The sequence below is a fragment of the Calliphora vicina genome, chromosome X, assembly GCF_958450345.1.
Source record: "Calliphora vicina chromosome X, idCalVici1.1, whole genome shotgun sequence".
In the NCBI taxonomy this organism is placed as follows: Eukaryota; Metazoa; Arthropoda; class Insecta; order Diptera; family Calliphoridae; genus Calliphora; species Calliphora vicina.
This window is the reverse complement of record NC_088785.1, coordinates 2,661,388-2,685,863: the sequence shown is the minus strand read 5'-3', so window position 1 is coordinate 2,685,863 and position 24,476 is coordinate 2,661,388. Positions and strand designations below refer to the sequence as shown.

Below are 24,476 nucleotides of genomic sequence, written 5' to 3'. Positions count from 1 at the left end.
TATAAAGTAACCAATTGACTTCTCTCTGCATTACAAATAGCACGTCAAATGACCCAAAATATATAAATTGGAGTCAGCCAAGTGTTCAGATATTATTTCCCTCTATAAGGGATACATTTACTAATTGCTTAATTGCTTGGTTATTACGAGATAAAAATTAAGGTTGGATGCTACTTTACAGCACGATCAAAATAGAGAAGCTCTAAAGATTATGGCTTTAAACAAGTATTCATACCAAGATATTACAATTAATATATCGTCCATCGTTTTTTCAGAAGAAAAATTATTTTAAAAATAGTTTTAGAACTTTAATTGTTTAATTCCTGGTATAATTTAAAGAGCTCTAACTGCTGCCAACAGTGTTGTGTATTTTTTTGGACATTTCGAATTCCATACTTAATTATTTTATGTTTCTGCACAAAAATATAAGTGCATATTTTTTTAATTTTTAGGTCATATTTTGATTTTTTTGAAGCATATTTTAGGCGCATATTTTCCAATAATAAATGCATGAAAATCCGCCCCTACTCATAACCTTTTAATGGTTAGTGATAAAATTGATGTCGTTTTGCTAAGCTTAAAATGCCTTTTAATCCTGAATTTTTAAAAAAATAAAAATAGTTTTTTTTATTCTTTTATGAGATTTGCCTGTAGTGAGTTTGTGGAACTATTTTTAAGGATTCAAAAAACATCAATTATATTAATTTTTGATGCAGAATCCATTGGTGAAATCTGATTTGCAATATATTCAACAGTTTTTGCTCTACAGAAAAATGTGCTCAAAATCCGCGTCTTTAGGTGCCTTGAACCACCACAAGGAATGAAAATTTTCCAAAAAAAAGGACGCCATTATTTTTATTTACGCAAAAACCTTCAGAAAAATGATGATACCCGAAAAACAAATGAAGTGACCTGGTCACAAACGAACTCTAATATTATACAATTGATTTACCTGGGGATGCGTGGGAATCTTTAAATGTTGCTGTTGTATATGTGCTTGCAATTGTTGTGGTGATGAGGATGCAATGGTTGTGGCCTGTGTAGAATTAGAAATTGTATCCTTCTCTGCAGTCATTTTACGTAAAACCGATGTTGGTGTAAAAGCTAGAGGCGTGGGAGAATTTACATGCCGTGATGTTTGTTGGTGGCCTTGTTGAGGCATTACTGAATTGGAATTTAGAGACTGTTGTTGATGCTGTTGGCTAAATGATTCAATTTCATGCTGTTTATGCATTTCTTGTCGTCTTCTCATTGCCTCATCTACATCTATTTTCTTTTTGAACAGCGCATTTTGCATAATGGCTTGAGTGTGCATTTGTAGTTCCCGTTGGGTTGGCATATCTTCCAATATGAAATAAGTCCATTAAAAATTATAAATAATAACATATTTTATAACTTACGTAGTGGTGAATCTTCATGATGATGTGATCGCAAAATGGATGATATAACATGTTGTTGATCAGATGCAATATTACAAACGTTTTCGTTTGTTAAAACCGAATTTTGTTTTTGTGCAGGAACTACTTGTGCAGGCAATGGTATAATCACACCTCCGCTCGTCGGAATAGAAACACCGTTTAATGATGTGGATAAAGGAGTACCACAGCGCGACCTTTCTTTGAATGCTTCATTATTTGAGGTTTCAGTATTATTTAGTTTATTTAATTCATGCTCCAGAAGGTTAAGTGATACTTCACCTCTTGCTAAAGCTTTAGAAATATAGAAATAAAATAAATTAAACAAATGAATTAACAAAAATAGCACACAGTAAATATCATAAGCTTCTGAATTCAGTTTTTTTTACAATAACAGAAACAAACAATAAGGAACAATAAATTATTCCTTTATTCTTTTGTGATTTGAATTTGTTCGATTAATTCGATTAAATATTTAAAATTAGAAAATTATTTGAATAAGGATTTGTTTAAAATAAAGTAATAATTTATGTTTTGGTGTATACTTTTTTTTAATATTTGAAATGTTAACAATTCAATTCGAATCTATTTAAAATATTTTATTCGTTTTTTGTTAATTTGATTTAAAGGTAGAATAATAAAACAGTGACACAAACACGAACGGAAAAATATGTACGGGTTCTCGTGTAGCAATTCAATTTTGTTGAAGTCCATATAGTACAGAAATACTTAAAGTTTTTCTCGATCACTTCTTTTTAATTAAATAAAGGTATTCTTAAAGTTGCAACTTCAAAACATCATGTACACACCGTTACAAAAGTATACATACGATCGACTTATTGTGCTTTTTTTAAACATCTATACAAGGCCTGACTCTTTCATTAACTCACTCATCAGTGAGTTTTTATGGTTTCTTTTGTTTGAAATTTATGAGTTTTACCTTCTATACAGAAAACGATTTGTAAAACTCGGTTCAAAAATTGCTAATGTCAGGATGCTCACCAACTCGGAAAGCTATTTACTGCCTTACGAAAAACTTAAGGTAGGGTCACACATGGCAAATATTTGACGAAAAAGACGTAACCGCTAAATGAAATATATTTAAACTTTTATTTATTGTCAAAAACTCCTTTTACTTAAGACAGTTCAAAACAAATATTTAGTTTTATTTTATTTGATGCTGTTTGATCTTACAAAACACTTGTAAGAGCAAACACGTCAAACAAAATTGTGCTAAAAAAAGTGGTTACGTTTCTTTGAGAAAATATTTGCCTTGTGTGACCGTACATTTAGGCGTGAAAAAATTAAAATTTGTTGAAAAAAGTACGTTTTTAGAATCTTAAACGACCGAACCTGCCATTTTCCAACCAATTTTCAAAAAGTCTCTTCTGTTTGAAAGGTAATATATAGCAATATCTTTTAAATGAAATAAAACCAATTTCTAAACCACATTCTTATGATTTTTTAAAGTTGTAAAATTAAGAATATCGTTATTTCACTACATTTGCTAAAAAAAAGTACTAAACGCAGTAATCGAGAAAAACTATAAGCATTTCCGAACTCTATGGACTCCAATAAAACAGAATTGATATACATACACGTAAGTACTCCTGCTTATTTAGTGTAATCAATAAGTTTGCAATATGTATTTTCAAATTCAGATCATTATTTTACTAAATAACAATCGTTTCCACGACAATTGGATCACCGCACCGGAACGTGTCCAAACTCAACCCACCGGACAAAATTTTATCTATACCTCGCTCCAGGATGTTTTGTCTGGCAGGACGTAATTACAAGGAACATAACATCAATTCAGTGCACCGGCTACAATGATTGGTGCCAGATGCTCAGGATTGCGCTCGCACTGGAATAATAGCTTTTTAGCCACAGTGCAGTGCAGACACCCCAACATCTTCCTTAACTACACTCCCCTGCACTCAATTGCCACATATACTGAATATACCACCCCAACATCACCATTCCCGGCGGTCTCTGCATTTCGGGGCTTCCCAACTATCATTTAAGATCATTCAGTTGAACTTTAATGGTCTTAGAAATAAGGTCGTGGAAATCACCCATTTTATGTATGTGAATAACATCCTCATTGCCACCATTCAGGAAATTAATGCCGTGACTAATAATGCAATGACAATGTCGTCAAAAATAAATACATGATTGATGCTAACTTTGCAACGCGTTGGCAATGGTTAATTTCACATTTACTTTAACATAGACAGTGGATGATTCCCAGTAGCAGTGCGCGGACTTATCGCATAATGGTTCAATTGTTTTCTTGACTACATCGGGCCTGACGATAGACTGTGATGTATATATGGCAAACAAGGGTGATGAACCCACCTAGACATGAGGTTTTAAATCTCGCATTATCTCGCAATAACTTATCATATGCCATAAAAAAACTGGCACGTATCTGATGATGTTCCTATGTCCGATCATCAATATAATATGTTCGATATCGAAGATTCTTTGACGTACGAAAGCGAAATTTCGAAATCCCAAAAATAAGTATTGGGAACTTTTTCGCTTTTTCTTAGGTAATACTGAACATTTCAATAGGAGCTTAATTTTGCGCAATGGAAATTGATTTTGAGCAAATGAATTAAGTTCGAACATTTGTAATGCCTTCGAATTCAGTTCTCAACTACAGTCAAGGAGGCCGATGAGGAATTCTCTTGGGATTCATATTCAATATACAAAAGTACTCGTCGGATGTTAGGTAGAATCTTAAGTACGTTTATTGACACTCAGTGGACCTTCGACAATACGTCATACGGTGCTATTGATCGAAAAATCACTGAATGCCGTTTTTAATTTGAAAGCCCAGTTTTTTACAAAGGAAATTAAAAAAATAATAGTAATTAGAGGAAATTTAAATATTTTCAAAAGTTTTGGAAATTTAAATTAAGATGGCATTTTTAATGTAAAAAAAATTGACAACAATATTTAAAATATGTTGTAATTTGCTATAGGTTTAGGTATATCTTCTCGAAACTAAAAAATGAAGATTCAAATGGAGTTTACTTACATTGCATTAAATGGTTAGGTGCAGCGGAAATATCACTGGTGGCGGCTGCTTCCACCGAATCAGGTGCATTTTGACCGCCTGCTGTAGATGGATTGTATCGGGATGTTTCCTTTAATACTGTCGAAATAATATCTTTAGTGTAAGGGGGAACATTTGGGTTCTTTAATTCTTTTTCCAAAAAGCTTCGCGATAGCTCCTCACGGACAACAGCTAGAATAATGAAATAAGTTAAAATTCTTTTATTAAATAGTGCAATGAAATTACAAATGTATTTGAAAGATAAATATACAGTAGCCCAATAAAGTCTATATACTGGAAAAATAATTGTGTTACTTTAAAACATTTTTTTAATGAAATATATAATAATACAAGTCTTATGTCGATTTTAGCAAAAAAAAAATCAAATAACGCGCAAAAGTTCACCGTTATTATAGTTATTGATTCTGAGTAAAATAACAAAAATTGTATTTTCGGTTACGCCTACTTTTTGGTGGGCGTGGCTTTTAAGTTTCAAAATATTTTGAACACTAAAGTGATGTTGTTTTAATTTTTTTTAGCATGAATTTATTTTTTTAACAAATATATTTCATTACTTTTGACTTCCTGTATGTAGACTTTATTCGGCTACTTACTGTATGTCATTTAAAAGTTTATGAATAAATCACATTTCATTCAAAACTTCAAAGTTCAATTCTTGAGTTATAAAATTCAAATGCATATACTATCTAACAGAGCTATAAATTAGCTAAATTTTTAATTAATTCATTTAACAACAAAAATGAATTGAATGAAATTTGAATCCATTCAAACGAAGTAGGCAGAAATGAATTTTAATTCATTTCCAATTTAAATGAATTTGTAAAATTGAGTTGCAATTCGTTTCCAATTCATTTGAATTGAGTTGCAATCAATCAAATTCAAGAGCAGATCTCTAGCGGGAATGAAAAATTTCTCCTACAATAATGAAAATATTCACTACAAAAATTTAAAAGCCTTGTCCTGGATCCGCGCCTGATCAAAGAAAACATGGTGTTTGGAGTTTGTTTTATCAAGAAGAACTGATTTTTATTTTTAAATACGCTGAACGACAAAACACATTTAATATTCAGGAAGCAATTAATGACCCCTATCGGCATTAACATGTGAAATTTTGTTCCCATGAAGGGAAAATTTCTATCGTGATATTCCCATGAACCGTTTATTGTTTACAAAATTAAATCTAAAAATTTCACAACAAGGGGAATTTTTTCATGTGAACAAAGTTGATGAACGAAAAAAGGAAAAGGGAAAATATTTCATGTGGAATATTGATTCGCGATAGGGGTGAATAATTTTTTAAATTTTGTGATCCAAGACCACCCATCTACAAACTTTTTGCTAATATTTATGTTATATTTAATTCAAAAAAATAAAACTATCTTCCACAAATAATCAAAAATCAGGACAAATAACAATGTACGTTAAAAATAATGTAACTTCTGAGATGAATAATTAATATATAAGAATACTATATATAAATTTCAAATAAAATCTGATATACAAGGTTCAATAGAAAAAACATAACATTCTATTATTTTGCATTTTTTTTTTTTTAAAAGAGAAGTAACACTCAGGCAATTAATATGCCTATATATAAATGTGTTACTTTCTTTGGAAAGGGGATAGAGTGTAGAGGAAAAGGTGGTGAAAGGAGGAGAAAAGCTTTTTAATTAACAACTCTGCAATTGCGCGTTATGTTTGTTATTAGTGCAGGTTGCAGCGCCTCTGATGGTGAGATGGCGCCTTAGTCAAGCCAACAACCTTTATTTAATTATTTTACTTCGGTGGCGTTTTAGTGTTATACCACCGAAGGAGGGCGCTGTGATAAATATTAGTTATTAGTAAACTAATAATTATTATAAACTGATGTTGTTGGTTGGCAGCTGCTGGGAATCGAACCCAGTCCACAAATACCATATCATGCTTAATGATCAAACGCGCTAACCAATTAAGCCACAGCACCCTCGTAAATACAGTACCGAGCATCAAAAATGCAACTCACAGTGGTATAAATAACAAAAAAAGAGGTAATAAATCTGTAACTTTTAAAAAGTTGGTCCGATTTGAATTAAATTTGAGATACACAAAGAGAAAGTGTTGTCGAGTTTAAATTTTGAATTTGGACCTCATGGGCCCACCAGGGGCACGGTCAGGGCTCCCCAAAGTAGGACACCTCGGGTATGTTAAATTTTTAAAACGGTCATATTTCTTCGTTTGTGTTCCGATTTAAAAAATAAAACATATGGGTAATTCCACGAGAATCGCTACCACGACTGAAAAAACAAAAACCCTTGAAACTTTTTTTCAAGATGATTTGAATAGAAGAAAAGAATAAAATGTTACTATCTGAAAGTATTTAGATCAGGGGTGCCCACAAGTTCCTTATGGAAGAGTAAAAACCAATACATTTAAAGAAAAACTACTTTTTATTCAATATTTGTTGTTGCTAAAACCAATTCATACAAAGAAAAAAGAAAAAAAAACTCACTTTCAACAAAAACAAAATCTACATGGACGATCGCAGTCGTCGATGTTTACCAGCTAAGCATACGAAACTGTTGCTTTCAACATGCGTGTATTCAGTGAAGAACGACAAAAAAATAATAAGACAAAGTTGTTTGTGTATTTTGTATTGCTAGTGCTGAGTGCTCTAGTGAGTATACAAAACACACAGCCTATAGCTAAGAGCAATTACAAAAACAAAAGAGTACCAAGAGTATAGGGCTTGGGCATGACTGATTTAGATCATATTACAACATTTTAAATACAAAAATAATACTTTAAACTGATTATATATAATTTTTTAATGTTTTAGCCTAAAATTGCGGCGAAAACTAGGCTCCCAATTACCTTGTAGTATGAAATGAATTTGACTCTGATTGTTTTTTGCTATTGTCAAATTGGAAACCTAATGTATTGTTACGAAATTGTACTTGAATTCAAATATAACGATTTTAACGGCCGATTTAAAAGTAGCATAATGATTTCAAATAACAGTGCTGTAAAACTGTAACATATCTGTGGGCATTATTAAATAAAAGCTTTCAGTTGAGTTGATCGTAACTTGGCAACGCTGTATTCGATTTCGAATATTCTGTTAAAGAACATTGTAGAAAGTACACCACAGATGGCGTATGTATTAGAAACCTCTAGACAGTTAAAGAGAAATCTAGAGTGCAGATGGCAGTGTTATAAATAGTAGCAGAGGTTGCAGTCGTGAGGGAGTTTATCAGAGACGCTTTTCGAATAAACATCATCTAAGTGCCTTAAAGTGTGTTGTGTTTTTCAAGTAAATTCGTGTACATTATAAATTGTGTCTATATTTCTGAGAATTTATAAACGTGTATAAAAAACGTTGAGTGGCTATTTTATTCTGTTGTTGTTGTACATTTGAATAAATAAAGAGTTGTTAAAATTTTTAAACTACTAAACGGCTTTTATTTGCAATCAAAGTATCCGGTTTATTTAAAGGAAATAAACACCCCGTTTTAAAAAAGTTAAAACGTAACAGTATATTTTCTATTAATTTTTTTAGTTTTTGTATACATATATTCACAGAATATATATTGTTTTATTATAAGAGAATAGTCTGTCACGTACGATATTAAATTTTATTTATTATAAAATCATCCGAAGATTGTTTTTATTTAAATATGACGGATTGTAAAGGAAACATATTTCGTTTAGTGTAAGAAATTAAAAGAAAACATAACGCCTCTCACGATTCGAATATTTTCGCATATTTCTACATGTACCTCAAAATGAGTTCCGTTTTATGGCACGTACGATATACCCATATTTCGATCAATATTTTGGACAACAATATTTCGAAAGAACTTATTATTATTTTAAAATATAGTACCCTCTGAATGGAACATAAAGACCAACTTATTTTTCAGATGCTCTTATTTTTGCAAAATCTATTCCACTCTATAGGCGTACAAATGTCACGTACGATGATATGGAATTGCCCATATGCTTTGCATTTTTTTATGCTCTGTACTGTATATGTGTGTAACTATGATGAACTTGAGAATATTGTTACGAAATTGTACTTGAATTCAAATATAACGATTTTAAGGGCTGATTTAAAATTAGCATAATGCTTTCAAATAACAGTGCTGTAATGGCAGACTGTAACATATCTGTGGGCATTATTAAATAAAAGCTTTCAGTTGATTTGATCGTAAGTTGGCAACGCTGTATTCGAATATTCAGTTAAAGAACATTGTAGAAAGTACACCACAGATGGCGTATGATCTAGAATATTCGAACTTTAACAGTTAAAGACCAATCTAGAGTGCAGATGGCAGTGTTATAAATAGTGGCAGAGGTTGCAGTCGTGATTGAGTTTATCAGAGACGCTTTTCGAATAAACATCAACTAAGTGCCTTAAAGTGTGTTGTGTTTTTCAAGTAAATTCGTGTACATTATAAATTGTGTCTATATTTCTGAGAATTTATAAACGTGTATAAAAAACGTTGAGTGGCTATTTTATTCTGTTGTTGTTGTACATTTGAATAAATAAAGAGTTGTTAAAATTTTTAAACTACTAAACGGCTTTTATTTGCAATCAAAGTATCCGGTTTATTTAAAGGAAATAAACACCCCGTTTTAAAAAAGTTAAAACGTAACAGTATATTTTCTATTAATTTTTTTAGTTTTTGTATACATATATTCACAGAATATATATTGTTTTATTATAAGAGAATAGTCTGTCACGTACGATATTAAATTTTATTTATTATAAAATCATCCGAAGATTGTTTTTATTTAAATATGACGGATTGTAAAGGAAACATATTTCGTTTAGTGTAAGAAATTAAAAGAAAACATAACGCCTCTCACGATTCGAATATTTTCGCATATTTCTACATGTACCTCAAAATGAGTTCCGTTTTATGGCACGTACGATATACCCATATTTCGATCAATATTTTGGACAACAATATTTCGAAAGAACTTATTATTATTTTAAAATATAGTACCCTCTGAATGGAACATAAAGACCAACTTATTTTTCAGATGCTCTTATTTTTGCAAAATCTATTCCACTCTATAGGCGTACAAATGTCACGTACGATGATATGGAATTGCCCATATGCTTTGCATTTTTTTATGCTCTGTACTGTATATGTGTGTAACTATGATGAACTTGAGAATATTGTTACGAAATTGTACTTGAATTCAAATATAACGATTTTAAGGGCTGATTTAAAATTAGCATAATGCTTTCAAATAACAGTGCTGTAATGGCAGACTGTAACATATCTGTGGGCATTATTAAATAAAAGCTTTCAGTTGATTTGATCGTAAGTTGGCAACGCTGTATTCGAATATTCAGTTAAAGAACATTGTAGAAAGTACACCACAGATGGCGTATGATCTAGAATATTCGAACTTTAACAGTTAAAGACCAATCTAGAGTGCAGATGGCAGTGTTATAAATAGTGGCAGAGGTTGCAGTCGTGAGTGAGTTTATCAGAGACGCTTTTCGAATAAACATCAACTAAGTGCCTTAAAGTGTGTTGTGATTTTTAAGTAAATTCGTGACATTATAAATTGTGTCTGGATTTCTGAGAATTTATTAACGTGTATAAAAAACATTGAGTGGCTATTTAATTCTGTGGTTGTTGTATATTTTGAATAAATAAAGAGTTGTTACAATTTTTAAACTACTAAACGGCTTTTATTTGCAATCAAAAGTATCCGGTTTATTTAAAGGAAATAAACCAGCGTTTTAAAAAGGTTAAAACGTAACAATATATATCATTTTGTTGGTAGATGCCCAATTTTCTCTAATTTTCTGTTAACTATTTATGGTAAAAGACATATATAAATTGCTAAGGTACACGAAATATTGAATGGCGAAGGTTATATGCGTTCATACTTTTCGGGAAATGTTTGTCAGGAATTTTCGGGAATTTCTTCATAAGTTTTCTTCTAAATGTTACTATATTGAGATACGTTTCGGTGGCCAAATTGCTAATTGAATCATTCTATTATTTCCATATATTTTTTCGGTTCTTACAAAAGATAGTCAGATGGCAAAGAAATATTACTATTAAAATAACCGAATTTTGTTCACTCAACTCAAGCCACAGCAGAAAAATTTGGTTATTAAGAATGAATCAAATTTAAAGTTTATGCTCTTAACGAATTATTAAGATGCCTAACATTACATATTTTAGGGATATTCAATGATCATTATTCATATTTATAGAAAATAATAACAAATAGTGGTTCAAATTTCTTTATCTACGATCAGATTTGAAAAATTTCTCTAACTACTAGGGTATTAAATCGATTAACCGTTAATCGGTTAACCGATTAATTTTGGACGGTTAACTGTTCGAATAATTTAAAATTGCCGATTTTCAAATAACAAATAAACCGATTAATTTGTTTCGATTAACCGAAATTCCATTTTTTGCACTTTGTGCCGATTTACACCATGACTTTTAAGACATCGTTTTTTTCTTAAATCTCTTTTGAAGTTGCTTTTACTCCACCCCTCTTATCCACAAACTCAAAATATCAAAAGAGAATTAAGAACGTCTTAAAAGTCATGGTGTAGATCGGCACTTTAACATGTTTTTTTTGTATTTATTTTTCCAATGCAATTCAATTACAAATTTCAAATTAAAATTATATATTTTTTCGAACATCCAACAAAAATGTTTAGTGAGAATAACAACTGACATATTTAATTTACATGGATTTAAAACATTGTTTGCATTTACATGTACAGAATTTAACGAAACAAAATTTAACCTATATGCTTAGAAAGAACTAAAAAAAACTGAGATAATGAATATTATTCATCATGCTTTCGATTTCTCCAACATCTACAATCAGCGAAAGAGTTTTTTCCAAGTCAAGTTTTATTAAATCTAAAGAAAAAATCGTTCAAAGGGAAAAAAATCAATTATATTCTTTTTATAAAAGATTATTTCGTAAGATCTCACTAAAATCCAAAAAAAAAACTCAAATGTGTATACAAAAAGGATCTCAAATACCATATTTGCTATTATTTTTTGGTTGACTTGTTATGTTTTTTTTGTCTTTTATGTTTTTGTACACAAAATTCGTGGTTGTATTTTCAATTTAAAATTTAAATAGATATTATTCGGTTAATCGAATAATTTTAAATTAACCGATTATTAACCGAATAAATCTAAACCCCGATTAATTATTTGCTCGGTTAACCGATTAAACCAGAAACCCGATTAATTGAATACCCTACTAACTACGCATGTTTTGTAGATTTAATATGGTCGAAATTCTTAAGTTTTTTTTAATAAACAATGAATTTATTGATTTCATACCGATCAAATGCCACTATTAAATCAGAAACCCTTAGGGCACTGCTACACGTTCAATATATATTGTGAAATTGGGATCGCGATCCATTGCAATGGATCACGCAAAATTAGGTTATTCTGCGATTTGGATCGCGATGTAAATATGTGACCAAAGGTAGTGACATGGCAATTTCATATGGGCCGCTATGTTAGCAGTAACGAAGATATTTGGAGCATTTTTTCATTTGCCATTCATGAAAGATATCCAACTGCACATCTGGAAAATGGTCAAATATTGTGCTTTACTGAGGAGAATGTATTACAATGAGTTGATCGACCGCCATCTACAACATTGACCAGATTTTTTGAAATGTGCCGGAATAATAAAATTATTTTATTACTAACTGCTTTATTAAAATATAAAATAAAATTAATAATTAAAATTCGAAAACGAGATCACGAGAAAATATATTTTGAAATAAAATTACTCATTCGTTGTCATACAAAAAAATTACATTAGAGGATGCAAACACATTTTTTATATAAGGGGATTCCCTAAACTTTACAAATCTAATTAAAAGTATGTATTTCAGTGTTGTCTACATTCTAAATTCGCTAATAACTTGGCCAATAAGCGTTTAATCAAGAAAAGGACCTCGATATGTGATCACTCATATTTCTGAACAAAACTCGATTTTATATATACAAAATCCAAATTTCTAAATAACTTGGCCAATAAGCGTTTAATCAAGAAATGGAGCTCGATCTGTGATCACTCATATTTCTGACAAAAAATCGTTTTTTTATATAAACTACAAAAAATATCTAAATTCGCTAATAACTTGGCCAATAAGCGTTTAATCAAGAAAAGGAGTTCGATCAGTGATCACTTATATTTCTGACAAAAAATCGATTTTTTTATATAAAAACTCAAAATATCTGAATTTGCTAATAACTTAACCAATAAGCGTTTAATCAAGAAAAGGAGCTCGATATGTGATCACTCATATTTCTGAACAAAAATCACTTTTTTGTATAAAATCTCAAAATATACAAATTCGCTAATAACTTGGCCATAAGCGTTTAATCAAGAAAAGCAGCTCGATCTGTGATCACTCATATTTCTGACAAAAAATCGATTTTTTATATAAAAACTCATAATATCTAAATTTGCTAATAACTTGGCCAATAAGCGTTTAATCAAGAAAAGGAGCTCGATCTGTGATCACTCATATTTCTGACAAAAAATCGTTTTTTTATATAAAAACTACAAAAAATATCTAAATTCGCTAATAACTTTACCAATAAGCGTTTAATCAAGAAAATCAGCTCGATCTGTGATCACTCATATTTCTGACAAAAAATCGATTTTTTATTTAAAAACTCATAATATCTAAATTTGCTAATAACTTGGCCAATAAGCGTTTAATCAAGAAAAGGAGCTCGATCTGTGATCACTCATATTTCTGACAAAAAATCGATTTTTTATATAAAAACTCATAATATCTAAATTTGCTAATAACTTGGCCAATAAGCGTTTAATCAAGAAAATCAGCTCGATCTGTGATCACTCATATTTCTGACAAAAAATCGATTTTTTATTTAAAAACTCATAATATCTAAATTTGCTAATAACTTGGCCAATAAGCGTTTAATAAAGAAAAGGAGCTCGATCTGTGATCACTCATATTTCTGACAAAAAATCGTTTTTTTATATAAAAACTACAAAAAATATCTAAATTCGCTAATAACTTTACCAATAAGCGTTTAATCAAGAAAATCAGCTCGATCTGTGATCACTCATATTTCTGACAAAAAATCGATTTTTTATTTAAAAACTCATAATATCTAAATTTGCTAATAACTTGGCCAATAAGCGTTTAATAAAGAAAAGGAGCTCGATCTGTGATCACTCATATTTCTGACAAAAAATCGATTTTTTATTTAAAAACTCATAATATCTAAATTTGCTAATAACTTGGCCAATAAGCGTTTAATCAAGAAAAGGAGCTCGATCTGTGATCACTCATATTTCTGACAAAAAATCGATTTTTTATATAAAAACTCATAATATCTAAATTTGCTAATAACTTGGCCAATAAGCGTTTAATCAAGAAAATCAGCTCGATCTGTGATCACTCATATTTCTGACAAAAAATTGATTTTTTATTTAAAAACTCATAATATCTAAATTTGCTAATAACTTGGCCAATAAGCGTTTAATAAAGAAAAGGAGCTCGATCTGTGATCACTCATATTTCTGACAAAAAATAGTTTTTTTATATAAAAACTACAAAAAATATCTAAATTCGCTAATAACTTGTCCAATAAGCGTTTAATCAAGAAAAGGAGCTCGATCTGTGATCTCTCATATTTCTGACCAAAATTCGATTACTTATATGAAAACTCAAATATATACATATACATTGATTTACATGTATTCTGTTGTTGCAAGACTTAGGATTTTGACAACGGACTTAGGTTCTTTGTCTCTCAGTAACGCTTCTATGTATATTTTATTTTATGACCATAAGATTCATTGTACATCAAACATAACCCAAACCTATATGTATAAAAATTATCATTCAACAATACGTTTTTTTTTCTTTTTAACTATTTTCACCCATTTCAAACCGCTTCTCTCAAATTCACAAATCGAACACAAGCATTTTTTAATTTGGACAGGGCAACGTCTGTCGGGTCAGCTAGTAAGCAAATAAATGTGTACTTTCATCTAAATTTAATAATATTCAGATGTTTTATCATTTTTTAATTTCTAATCACCCATCAAGAACAGTGATTGGGATTATATGTCCCACGATAAAAGGACGATTTCAGGATTTCTGAATATGCAGAACATAATATTCTTTCATCATCTTTTAGAAAATGCAAAAATGTCTACCATATATATTTTGGTTCTCAAAATAAAACTCCGTCCCTAAAGGGTTAAATAATGTTGAAGATTTCTGGTTCCATTAACTCATTTTTGAACATTGAAACCGAAAATCGATGTCAGTTACCTTGTTTTTTCGAATAATGGAGTTACCTAGTTTTTCCAAAAAAAAACTAGTTTCTATTTTTGGTGTTATCTCAGTATTCGCAAAAAGTGGAGTTACCAAGTTTTCCAAACGACCACAGATATATACATTAGGGTGGCCCTTAATAAACGAAAGTTGGATTTTGGCCATTCTCACCCTCCAGTTTGGTGAACATTAGCAAAAAAATCATCCTGAAAAAATTTTAGGTAAATCGGTTGGGGTTAAGACGTGCCGCAAGCCCTCTGAAGTTTTGAGATGCATTTACAAGGGGAAAAAATGCATTTTTTTCAGTTTTTGTAAAAATTTTGCCATTAAAAAATTACTTTTGTAATTCAATTTAAAAGAATCGAAATGTGTACGTAATTGTCGTTCTAATGAGACATAAAAAACAGAAATCGGTCAAAAAATGTTAAAGTTATTAAAAATTCGCCAGGCCATTAACGTGTCTCAGGCCACTAGAACATGAAATGTAGGAACAAAATTAACATATTTTGAGAAATATTAAAATAAAAGCTCATTTTTACTTAAAATATGTCCATATTTACTTGTATATGAGTTTTTGTCTTCGTAGGATACCGTTAACCTATTCTTAGGTATGAACAAAAAAATTTAATTTTTTTAACGGCAGTTTCAAAACTCCATTTTCAAATTTTTAAAAATTTTGTTAAACAAATTTCAGAATTTTTTGATCATCTCATTGGGATTTATTAAGAGTATAATAGGGAATTAAATCGTGAAAAAATTATGAAAATATCTCTTATAGTTTTTCCGTACCTGCGATTTAAATTTTGAAATTTTCGAGAAAAACCAATTATTTGGCAATTTTTAGGCCAATGAGCTCTATTTTCTTACTCTTATGAATTTTAAGCAAAACTTAATTAGAATATTATAGTCCAGATAATTCTAAATATACTCTGAAACTTTTACTAAAACCAAAAAACGTTAACCCTTAAATCGTGAAGGTCAAAGGTCAAATTTTTCAATATTTGGAATTTCTCTTGGAAAGATTTTGAAATGTTCGAAATGTTGTATATTTTTGGGCCGATTTTGATGAAATTTAACAAAAATATAACATAAACTCTAGGGTTTATAATAACAGCACAAGAATGGAAATTAACGCTTAATGGCACTTGGGGTTAAAATGACACCAAACTTTTAAAATCATAATTTTTTATGGTTTTTTAAGTTTGGGGTCATTTTAACACCAAGTGCTATATAGGGTTAATTTTAATTTTTCTGCTGCTTTTGTAAATACTAGGCTTTGTGTTATATTTTTGTTAAATTTCATCAAAATCGGCCCAAAAATATACAACATTTCGAACATTTCAAAATCTTTCCAAGAGAAATTCCAAATATTGAAAAATTTGACCTTTGACCTTCACGATTTAAGGGTTAACGTTTTTTGATTTTAGTAAAAGTTTCAGAGTATATTTAGAATTATCTGGACTATAATATTCTGAATAAGTTTGGCTTAAAATTCATAAGACTAAGGAAATAGAGCTCATTGGCCTAAAAATTGCCAAATAATTGGTTTTTCTCGAAAATTTCAAAATTTAAATCGCAGGTACGGAAAAACTATAAGAGATATTTTCATAATTTTTTCACGATTTAATTCCCTATTATATTCTTAATAAATCCCAATGAGATGATCAAAAAATTCTGAAATTTGTTTAACAAAATTTTTAAAAATTTGAAAATGGAGTTTTGAAACTGCCGTTAAAAAAATTAATTTTTTTTGTTCATACCTAAGAATAGGTTAACGGTATCCTACGAAGACAAAAACTCATATACAAGTAAATATGGACATATTTTAAGTAAAAATGAGCTTTTATTTTAATATTTCTCAAAATATGTTAATTTTGTTCCAACATTTCTTGTTCTAGTGGCCTGAGACACGTTAATGGCCTGGCGAATTTTTAATAACTTTAAAATTTTTTAACCGATTTCTGTTTTTTATGTCTCATTAGAACGACAATTACGTACACATTTCGATTCTTTTAAATTGAATTACAAAAGTAATTTTTTAATGGCAAAATTTTTACAAAAACTGAAAAAAATGAATTTTTTCCGCTTGTAAATGCATCTCAAAACTTCAGAAGGCTTGCGCACGTCTTAACCCCAACCGATTTACCTAAAATTTTTTCAGGATGATTTTTTTACTAATGTTCACCAAACTGGGGGGTGAGAATGGCCAAAATCCAACTTTCGTTTATTAAGGGCCACCCTAATATACATATATGTAATAAAACTTTAGCCAATCAGGGACGATTTATTTTCAAATGTCATAAAATATAGACATTATTTAATAATTTTTATTAAAACACTGGTTTCGGCTGAAATAAACAAATAAAAATGGAGTATCATTTTTGTAAAGACATATAGTGTGTTCTTTACTCCGGTTATACATTTCCATACAAAGATGAGGCATTGGTTAATAACATTACATCATACCAATTTAAAAATTAATTCAATTCAAAATGAATGTGAAATGTGTTCCCACATGATTTAATAACGAATTTTATTGTAATTGTAATAAATACAGTGCACTCGCGGTAATATGAACTAATTAAAACCAGGCCAGTTCACTTTTGCAAGATTGTTGATATTTGCGAATGGCATCTAATTCCCATCTGCAGCTAGGGAAGTCCAAAAATTATTAAGCAGTTGAATTAGAATTTATCCACTACCCTGTTGATTTAGATTTCAACTCTGTGTAGATAAATAAAATACGTTAAACAAAGAAAAATAAGCTGTTCATATTTTAAAAAGCTCTAAAATATGAATAGCTTAGTTCACCAAGTTCATATTTTAGAGTACCATATGGTAGTAAAAAGTGTTCATATTATCGCGAGTGCACTGTAATGTTAAAAAAGCAAAATATATGTATTTACTTACACTGAATCATATGTTGCACATCAAGTCGCTTCTGCGGAGGGCCCATTATTATTGGCATATAGTGGGAGTGAGGATGGTGCTGAGGGGGTGCTGACATTAAAGGCAAATTTTCAGTCTGTTGTTGTGGAGACATTTGTGGAATTCTATGATGATGATGTCGAAGAATAGGTGCTACCATTTTACCCGCATTTTGCTGGTGATGTAACATTTGTTGTTGATGCATAAGTTTCATCATATATTCTTGTTTGGCCACATTCGATTGGGGCAGTGCATTGGGTGGTATTGGTGATATACCAGTGGGATATTCCCCAACGGAAGTTGGTACTGAATGTGGTTGTCCTGGCGTATTCGGTAAGATAATGTTCATTGATATATCTACTCGAGGTTTTCCTAGCTGGTCTAGTAATTTTCGAAATGCTTCCACATCCTGTGAGTTTATTTCTGCCGATTGAGGAGAGGGGTCTGATTCACTTTCAAATCCAGATGATCCTTTAGCCTGACTGCCATCGCTTTTCTCCAAATTTTGACTAATGCTGGCGCCTTTTTTTTTTTCAATTTCTCCTGAGTCCATTTTCCGCATTCTAGATTCTAGTTCTTCAACACTTAGTGCAGAAACTGAATTTAAAAAAATAAAAGAACAGTGTGGATCACAATACAATAGAAAATTATTTTAAAACTTGTAATTTCAGTTTTTAATCGTGCCTATCTTATTTGAGTGGCACTTGGTATAAAACTGCAATATTGAAAATTTTAGTAATGTCGGCTTTGAACTTTGAAAATACGTTTAGAGGGGACATAATATTGCAAAAGTATATTAAATATTAAAGTACACATTTGATTATAACTCAAATCGGAATCTATACAGACTTATATTTTCAACAAGATCGGTGGAGAACTCTCTGAGTTAGAGGGGGTAAAAAAATAATAACATTTTAGGCATTTTTTTTTCCGAAATCAAAAACTTTTTTGACTTCTTTTTTCAAAATGGGCCCTTTTTTCTTAAAAGAAAGCTTAGATATTTTCCTTGAAGACCTTTTTGATCGCTTAGTGGGATGCGAGTTGGATATCTATCAAAATAAATGTTTTGTAACTCAAAACATAAAATTATTTTTATTTAAATGGTTTGGTATGACCTTTGTTTTTGTTCTTAATAACTGTTACTTTTTAACAAATTATGAAAAGAATATTGTTATAAATCTTTTGATAAATTTTATATATTTAAGCGTTGATTTGCATCAAATGAATTCTTGCGATTTATTTTTCATGTTCGCAAATAAAAGTCACAAGCTGACATTTACTAAAAAAATAAATTATAAATTACTCATCTAGATTATTTGTGTGTGTTTCATTTAGGTATCTTTCAACCCGTAACTTAAAATGTTCTCTAATAAATCACTCTCTCAGTGATATATCACAAAAAATTATTTTTAAATGGCTGCGAATGAGAATTTACCGTTGAAATGAAAGTGAACCCGTTATTTTCGGTCTCTGAAATATATATATTACCTTTCCGTTATTACTAAATTACGAAACATAATATTTAATAAATTTTGTTTTACAAACACAGAAAAATATAAATGCTTCTCTTTGAAAATACATTTCCAAAATTCAAATCCGATAGAGCTCGGTTTTACATTATCCGATATGACAATAATCCGAAGAGTAAAAAAGCAGAAGTAGCTAAATATTTGAAATTTATAAATTAAACTTACCGTTGGATGGTAAACCTTTTGGTAAATCAGGTGTGGGAAATTTGTTGCATTTTAAGAATGTCATAAATGAATTAAAGTCACTTTCGTTCAAATCTGAAAAATAATGAAAATAATTATTAGACATAAATATGGTGGAAGAAACAAACATCGACTAGTGTCCAAATAAAACGAAATATTATTTAATTTTAAGACATTTCTTAAAACTTTTTTTTTAAATATTTAAGTATGTTTTAGTCGAATGTCAGGGGGTTATTCTCTATTGCGATGCGAAAGAAAAATGGTATAATTGGTACACTTTATTGCGTTTTCGCATCGTAAAAAAATTTGTTTAAAATGTTTTTATATACAAATTTTTACATTTCATTTCGTCATTCTTCGCTATTGTTTATTTTGTGGAGCCAGTCTTGCTTCTTTATGGGAAAGCGTTTGCGTAGACCATACAGATTACCAAATTCTATTCTTATCGCATTTACCTTTCGCATCGCAATAGAGAGTAAACCCCAGTAGTTTTTTTTATTATTATCAATTTCGTTATTTTATGCTTATTTGATATAATATGTACAAAGTTATGAGAATTTACTAAAATGTATTACATCAATTAACATTTAAATAACAGTTTTAAGAAAAGTAGTATTTCAAAAACATATAACAAACTTTAAATATTATAAAAAAAATAAAAGCTAAAACTAACATAGATTCTTTCACTACAAAAGATTCTTAGTGATTGTTTATCAAATTTCCTATTGATTCAGCATTTTTTATCAAATGATATATACAGGGTTTAAAATTAGTTAAACGTTTTTTACATTTGACTACCGACTGCGCAATAAATATGAATCGTTTTCATATTAATGTGCACAAATACTGAAAATATACAAACTATAAACCAATGCCATATATGCACAAGCTTCATGGTAGAAATATTTGTCGCAGTTTTTCCAAAAATATTTTGCCTTACAAAATATTTTACGTTGCAGCTAGAAGACAAAATGAAAATTTTGCATTTTTAAATCTTTTGCTGCCTAAATATATGTATATTTTTGGTTAGCAAAAACAAATGAAATTGCTTGTGTATAATATACAAAAAAATTACTACAAAAACATCATACATGCAAACAAATTGCAGCGTGAAAACCATAAACTGCAAACGATATGCGCAGTGAAAAATTCAAACAATGAAAATATGGAAGATGCTAAAAGTAGACTGCCAAACCATACGAAGTTGAAAAATGTAAAATACGAAATTGTGCAAAGTTAAAAATGTTTAAAGCGAAAATGTTTATTTTTAAAATATTTCCGCCGCATATATGGTTTTGTTTTGCCGCATATAGTCATTGAGTAGAAAAATGTGAAAAAAACTATGAAGTTGATTTGGGTGTACAAAATAAAAATTGTATTGAAATGTGTGTTAATAAAGAATTTTAGTGCAATAAAATAGAAGTTTTATTTTTTGAGGTATGTAATTGTATGTATTGTGAAAGATAAATTAAATTAAATAAGATTCTGGACACAGGATAGCTAGCGGAGGATATTATTATTGAATTTTTTGATTGATTGGCTTTTTTAATACGAATTCAAATGTATTCATGCTGGTGGTAATAGGAGTCCAGAAAAATTAGTAAGAAAAAAAATAATTTTGTATGTAAAGCGGTTAAAAAAGGATATATAATGCAACAACAAAATGTGACAACAACAGCCAAATACCATAAATAACAGGATCATTCATTTTATGAATAAAATCTATCATAATAAAGTGTTGTACATTCAAATGTTTCCTTTCGTAAAATTTGTAACAGGAGAACAAACAAAAAAATAAGCAGCATAGAAAATAATTGTGGAAGAACAATTTTATGTGTAAGATATAATGCAAAAAAGGCACAGGTATAATTACAACAGTAGCAAAAGGAAATTAACTGCAACAACATCAACTTATACACACAAGTAGGTAATTATGATATAAAATTGCTGGATGTGTGTACATACAACAACAATTTATGCAAAAATCATAAAGAAATACATAAATAGGTTCAGTCGTGATCGTGAGTGATTTTGTAGCAGGAGAAAAAAGGATAAAGAGGAATGATAGAAAATGTAAGTATCAACAAAAGAAAGGAAAATAGTTAAAAAGGGATAGAAAATGCAACAACCAGATTATGGAAGGACACATGCATGAAAGCAAGAATAATTTATCACTACAAATGAATACAAAGAGGTTATAAATAACAGGAGATACGAAATTTAAGAAAGTTCCTGAAAATATAATTCTGCAATCAATATTACAACTATTCGCGAAAAAAAAATAACGGACACAACGACAAGTGTACAAATAATAAAAAACAAATACGCACAAAAATCCTTTACAAAAAACAACAACTCAGTGCACATGACAAAAATTCCTCGATCTAAAAATAAACCAAAATGCGTAATAAAAAATGATCTGTAACGGTATTCAACAAAAATCAGTTCTACACAAACAATGCAATAATAATATCATCCGCTATCCTTTGCTCATAACCTTCTTGAATGTACTTTCACTGCATTCCTATCCTTCACAATACATATATTTTTTTTTAGCATTCTATATTTTTTTTATTTTACTCCTGTTACAAACGCTCAGCCAATCATACTCATTTGCATTTCAGATTGCACAAGTTGTTGTTGACTTTTTAATTTTCTACATTAACAGTAAAGAAACAACAAAATGCAATTAATTGCAACGGTACTCCACCACATGTCTAGAAATTCCTTTGCTTTGTATTTGTTCCTATTTTTTGAATGTGTTGTTGTTGCATTATGCAGCTAGAGGACACACAACCAACAGTTGCATTTCAAAATTACTTGAGGTAGTAGTTAAGTAGTTGTTGTTGTATTTCCTTTTTCTCCTGCTGCACTCGTGCCTATGTAAAAAATTTGTTGTGCCTTCGTTGCATAATTTGTTCTCTGTTGCTTATTTGTTTTTTTGTTCTCCTGTTAGAAATACTACGAATGGATACATATGAATGAGCATTTAAACTTTAAATGCTCATTCATATGTATTAAATTTTAAAAACACAAACAAAGTCGATCATTTTCGCTCTCACTTGATATTTGTATACAGTAAAATTTTCTTCATTGTAGAATTATATTTTCAGGAACTTTCTTAAATTTCGTATCTCCTGTTATTTATAACCTCTTTGTATTCATTTGTAGTGATAAATTATTCTTGCTTTCATGCATGTGTCCTTCCATAATCTGGTTGTTGCATTTTCTATCCCTTTTTAACTCTTTTCCTTTCTTTTGTTGATACTTACATTTTCTATCATTCCTCTTTATCCTTTTTTTCTCCTGCTACAAAATCACTCACGATCACAACTGAACCTATTTATGTATTTGTTTATGATTTTTGCATAAATTGTTGTTGTATGTACACACATACAGCAATTTTATATCATAATTACCTACTTGTGTGTATAAGTTGATGTTGTTGCAGTTAATTTCCTTTTGCTACTGTTGTAATTATACCTGTGCCTTTTTTGCATTATATCTTACACATAAAATTGTTCTTCCACAATTATTTTCTATGCTGCTTATTTTTTTGTTTGTTCTCCTGTTACAAATTTTACGAAAGGAAACATTTGAATGTACAACACTTTATTATGATAGATTTTATTCATAAAATGAATGATCCTGTTATTTATGGTATTTGGCTGTTGTTGTCACATTTTGTTGTTGCATTATATATCCTTTTTTAACCGCTTTACATACAAAATTATTTTTTTTCTTACTAATTTTTCTGGACTCCTATTACCACCAGCATGAATACATTTGAATTCGTATTAAAAAAGCCAATCAATCAAAAAATTCAATAATAATATCCTCCGCTAGCTATCCTGTGTCCAGAATCTTATTTAATTTAATTTATCTTTCACAATACATACAATTACATACCTCAAAAAATAAAACTTCTATTTTATTGCACTAAAATTCTTTATTAACACACATTTCAATACAATTTTTATTTTGTACACCCAAATCAACTTCATAGTTTTTTTCACATTTTTCTACTCAATGACTATATGCGGCAAAACAAAACCATATATGCGGCGGAAATATTTTAAAAATAAACATTTTCGCTTAAAACATTTTTAACTTTGCACAATTTCGTATTTTACATTTTTCAACTTCGTATGGTTTGGCAGTCTACTTTTAGCATCTTCCATATTTTCATTGTTTGAATTTTTCACTGCGCATATCGTTTGCAGTTTATGGTTTTCACGCTGCAATTTGTTTGCATGTATGATGTTTTTGTAGTAATTTTTTTGTATATTATACACAAGCAATTTCATTTGTTTTTGCTAACCAAAAATATACATATATTTAGGCAGCAAAAGATTTAAAAATGCAAAATTTTCATTTTGTCTTCTAGCTGCAACGTAAAATATTTTGTAAGGCAAAATATTTTTGGAAAAACTGCGACAAATATTTCTACCATGAAGCTTGTGCATATATGGAATTGGAAAATAGTATTTATATTTTTAGTATGTATACAATGAAATATTATCTTGTTAAATATTTGTTGCAGTTTTCATGTAAAATTATGATTTTTTTTGCAATTTTTTGACTAATATAGTAGTAATTTTAAACTCTGGATATATATGTATAGTCAGTTTCTATGCAGTAAGTCAGAGGAAAATCTTGGAGTTAAATTATGAATTATGTATAAATATTTATTCAGTAGTTTTATGGGTCTAATACACATTTTGTACAAAAGTATTTTGTCTTCAACAAGTAAGAGAGCTATATTCGGCTGTGCCGAATCTTATATACCCTTCACCAAATTATACTTTAAAATAAATTTTTTTATATATTTTTAGGTAAACAAAATGTATTTTTTTTTCCAATTTTTTTTTTGAAATTGTTTTTTAATTTTTTTTTTAAAAAGTTTTTTTTTAATTTTTTTTTTAGTTTTTAAATTTTGGAAAAAAATGTATGACCAAAAAAATTTTTTGATGAAAAAAAAATTCGGGTTAAAAAATATTTTTCCC

At 29.5% G+C, this 24,476-nt stretch overlaps 1 protein-coding gene across 1 annotated transcript in view; it reads right to left on the bottom strand.

Moving 5' to 3' along the window:
• The window catches only part of 4E-T (eIF4E-Transporter), a 109,327-nt gene that overhangs the window by 21,729 nt on the left and 63,122 nt on the right, over nucleotides 1–24,476 (bottom strand). The window contains exons 5-9 of the mRNA XM_065514698.1: nucleotides 19,453–19,545; nucleotides 17,741–18,355; nucleotides 4,465–4,674; nucleotides 1,401–1,709; nucleotides 953–1,341 (exon numbers count right to left, since the gene is read on the bottom strand). Coding sequence (XP_065370770.1) covers nucleotides 953–1,341; nucleotides 1,401–1,709; nucleotides 4,465–4,674; nucleotides 17,741–18,355; nucleotides 19,453–19,545 — 1,616 coding nt within the window. The remainder of the gene's footprint in view (nucleotides 1–952; nucleotides 1,342–1,400; nucleotides 1,710–4,464; nucleotides 4,675–17,740; nucleotides 18,356–19,452; nucleotides 19,546–24,476) is intronic.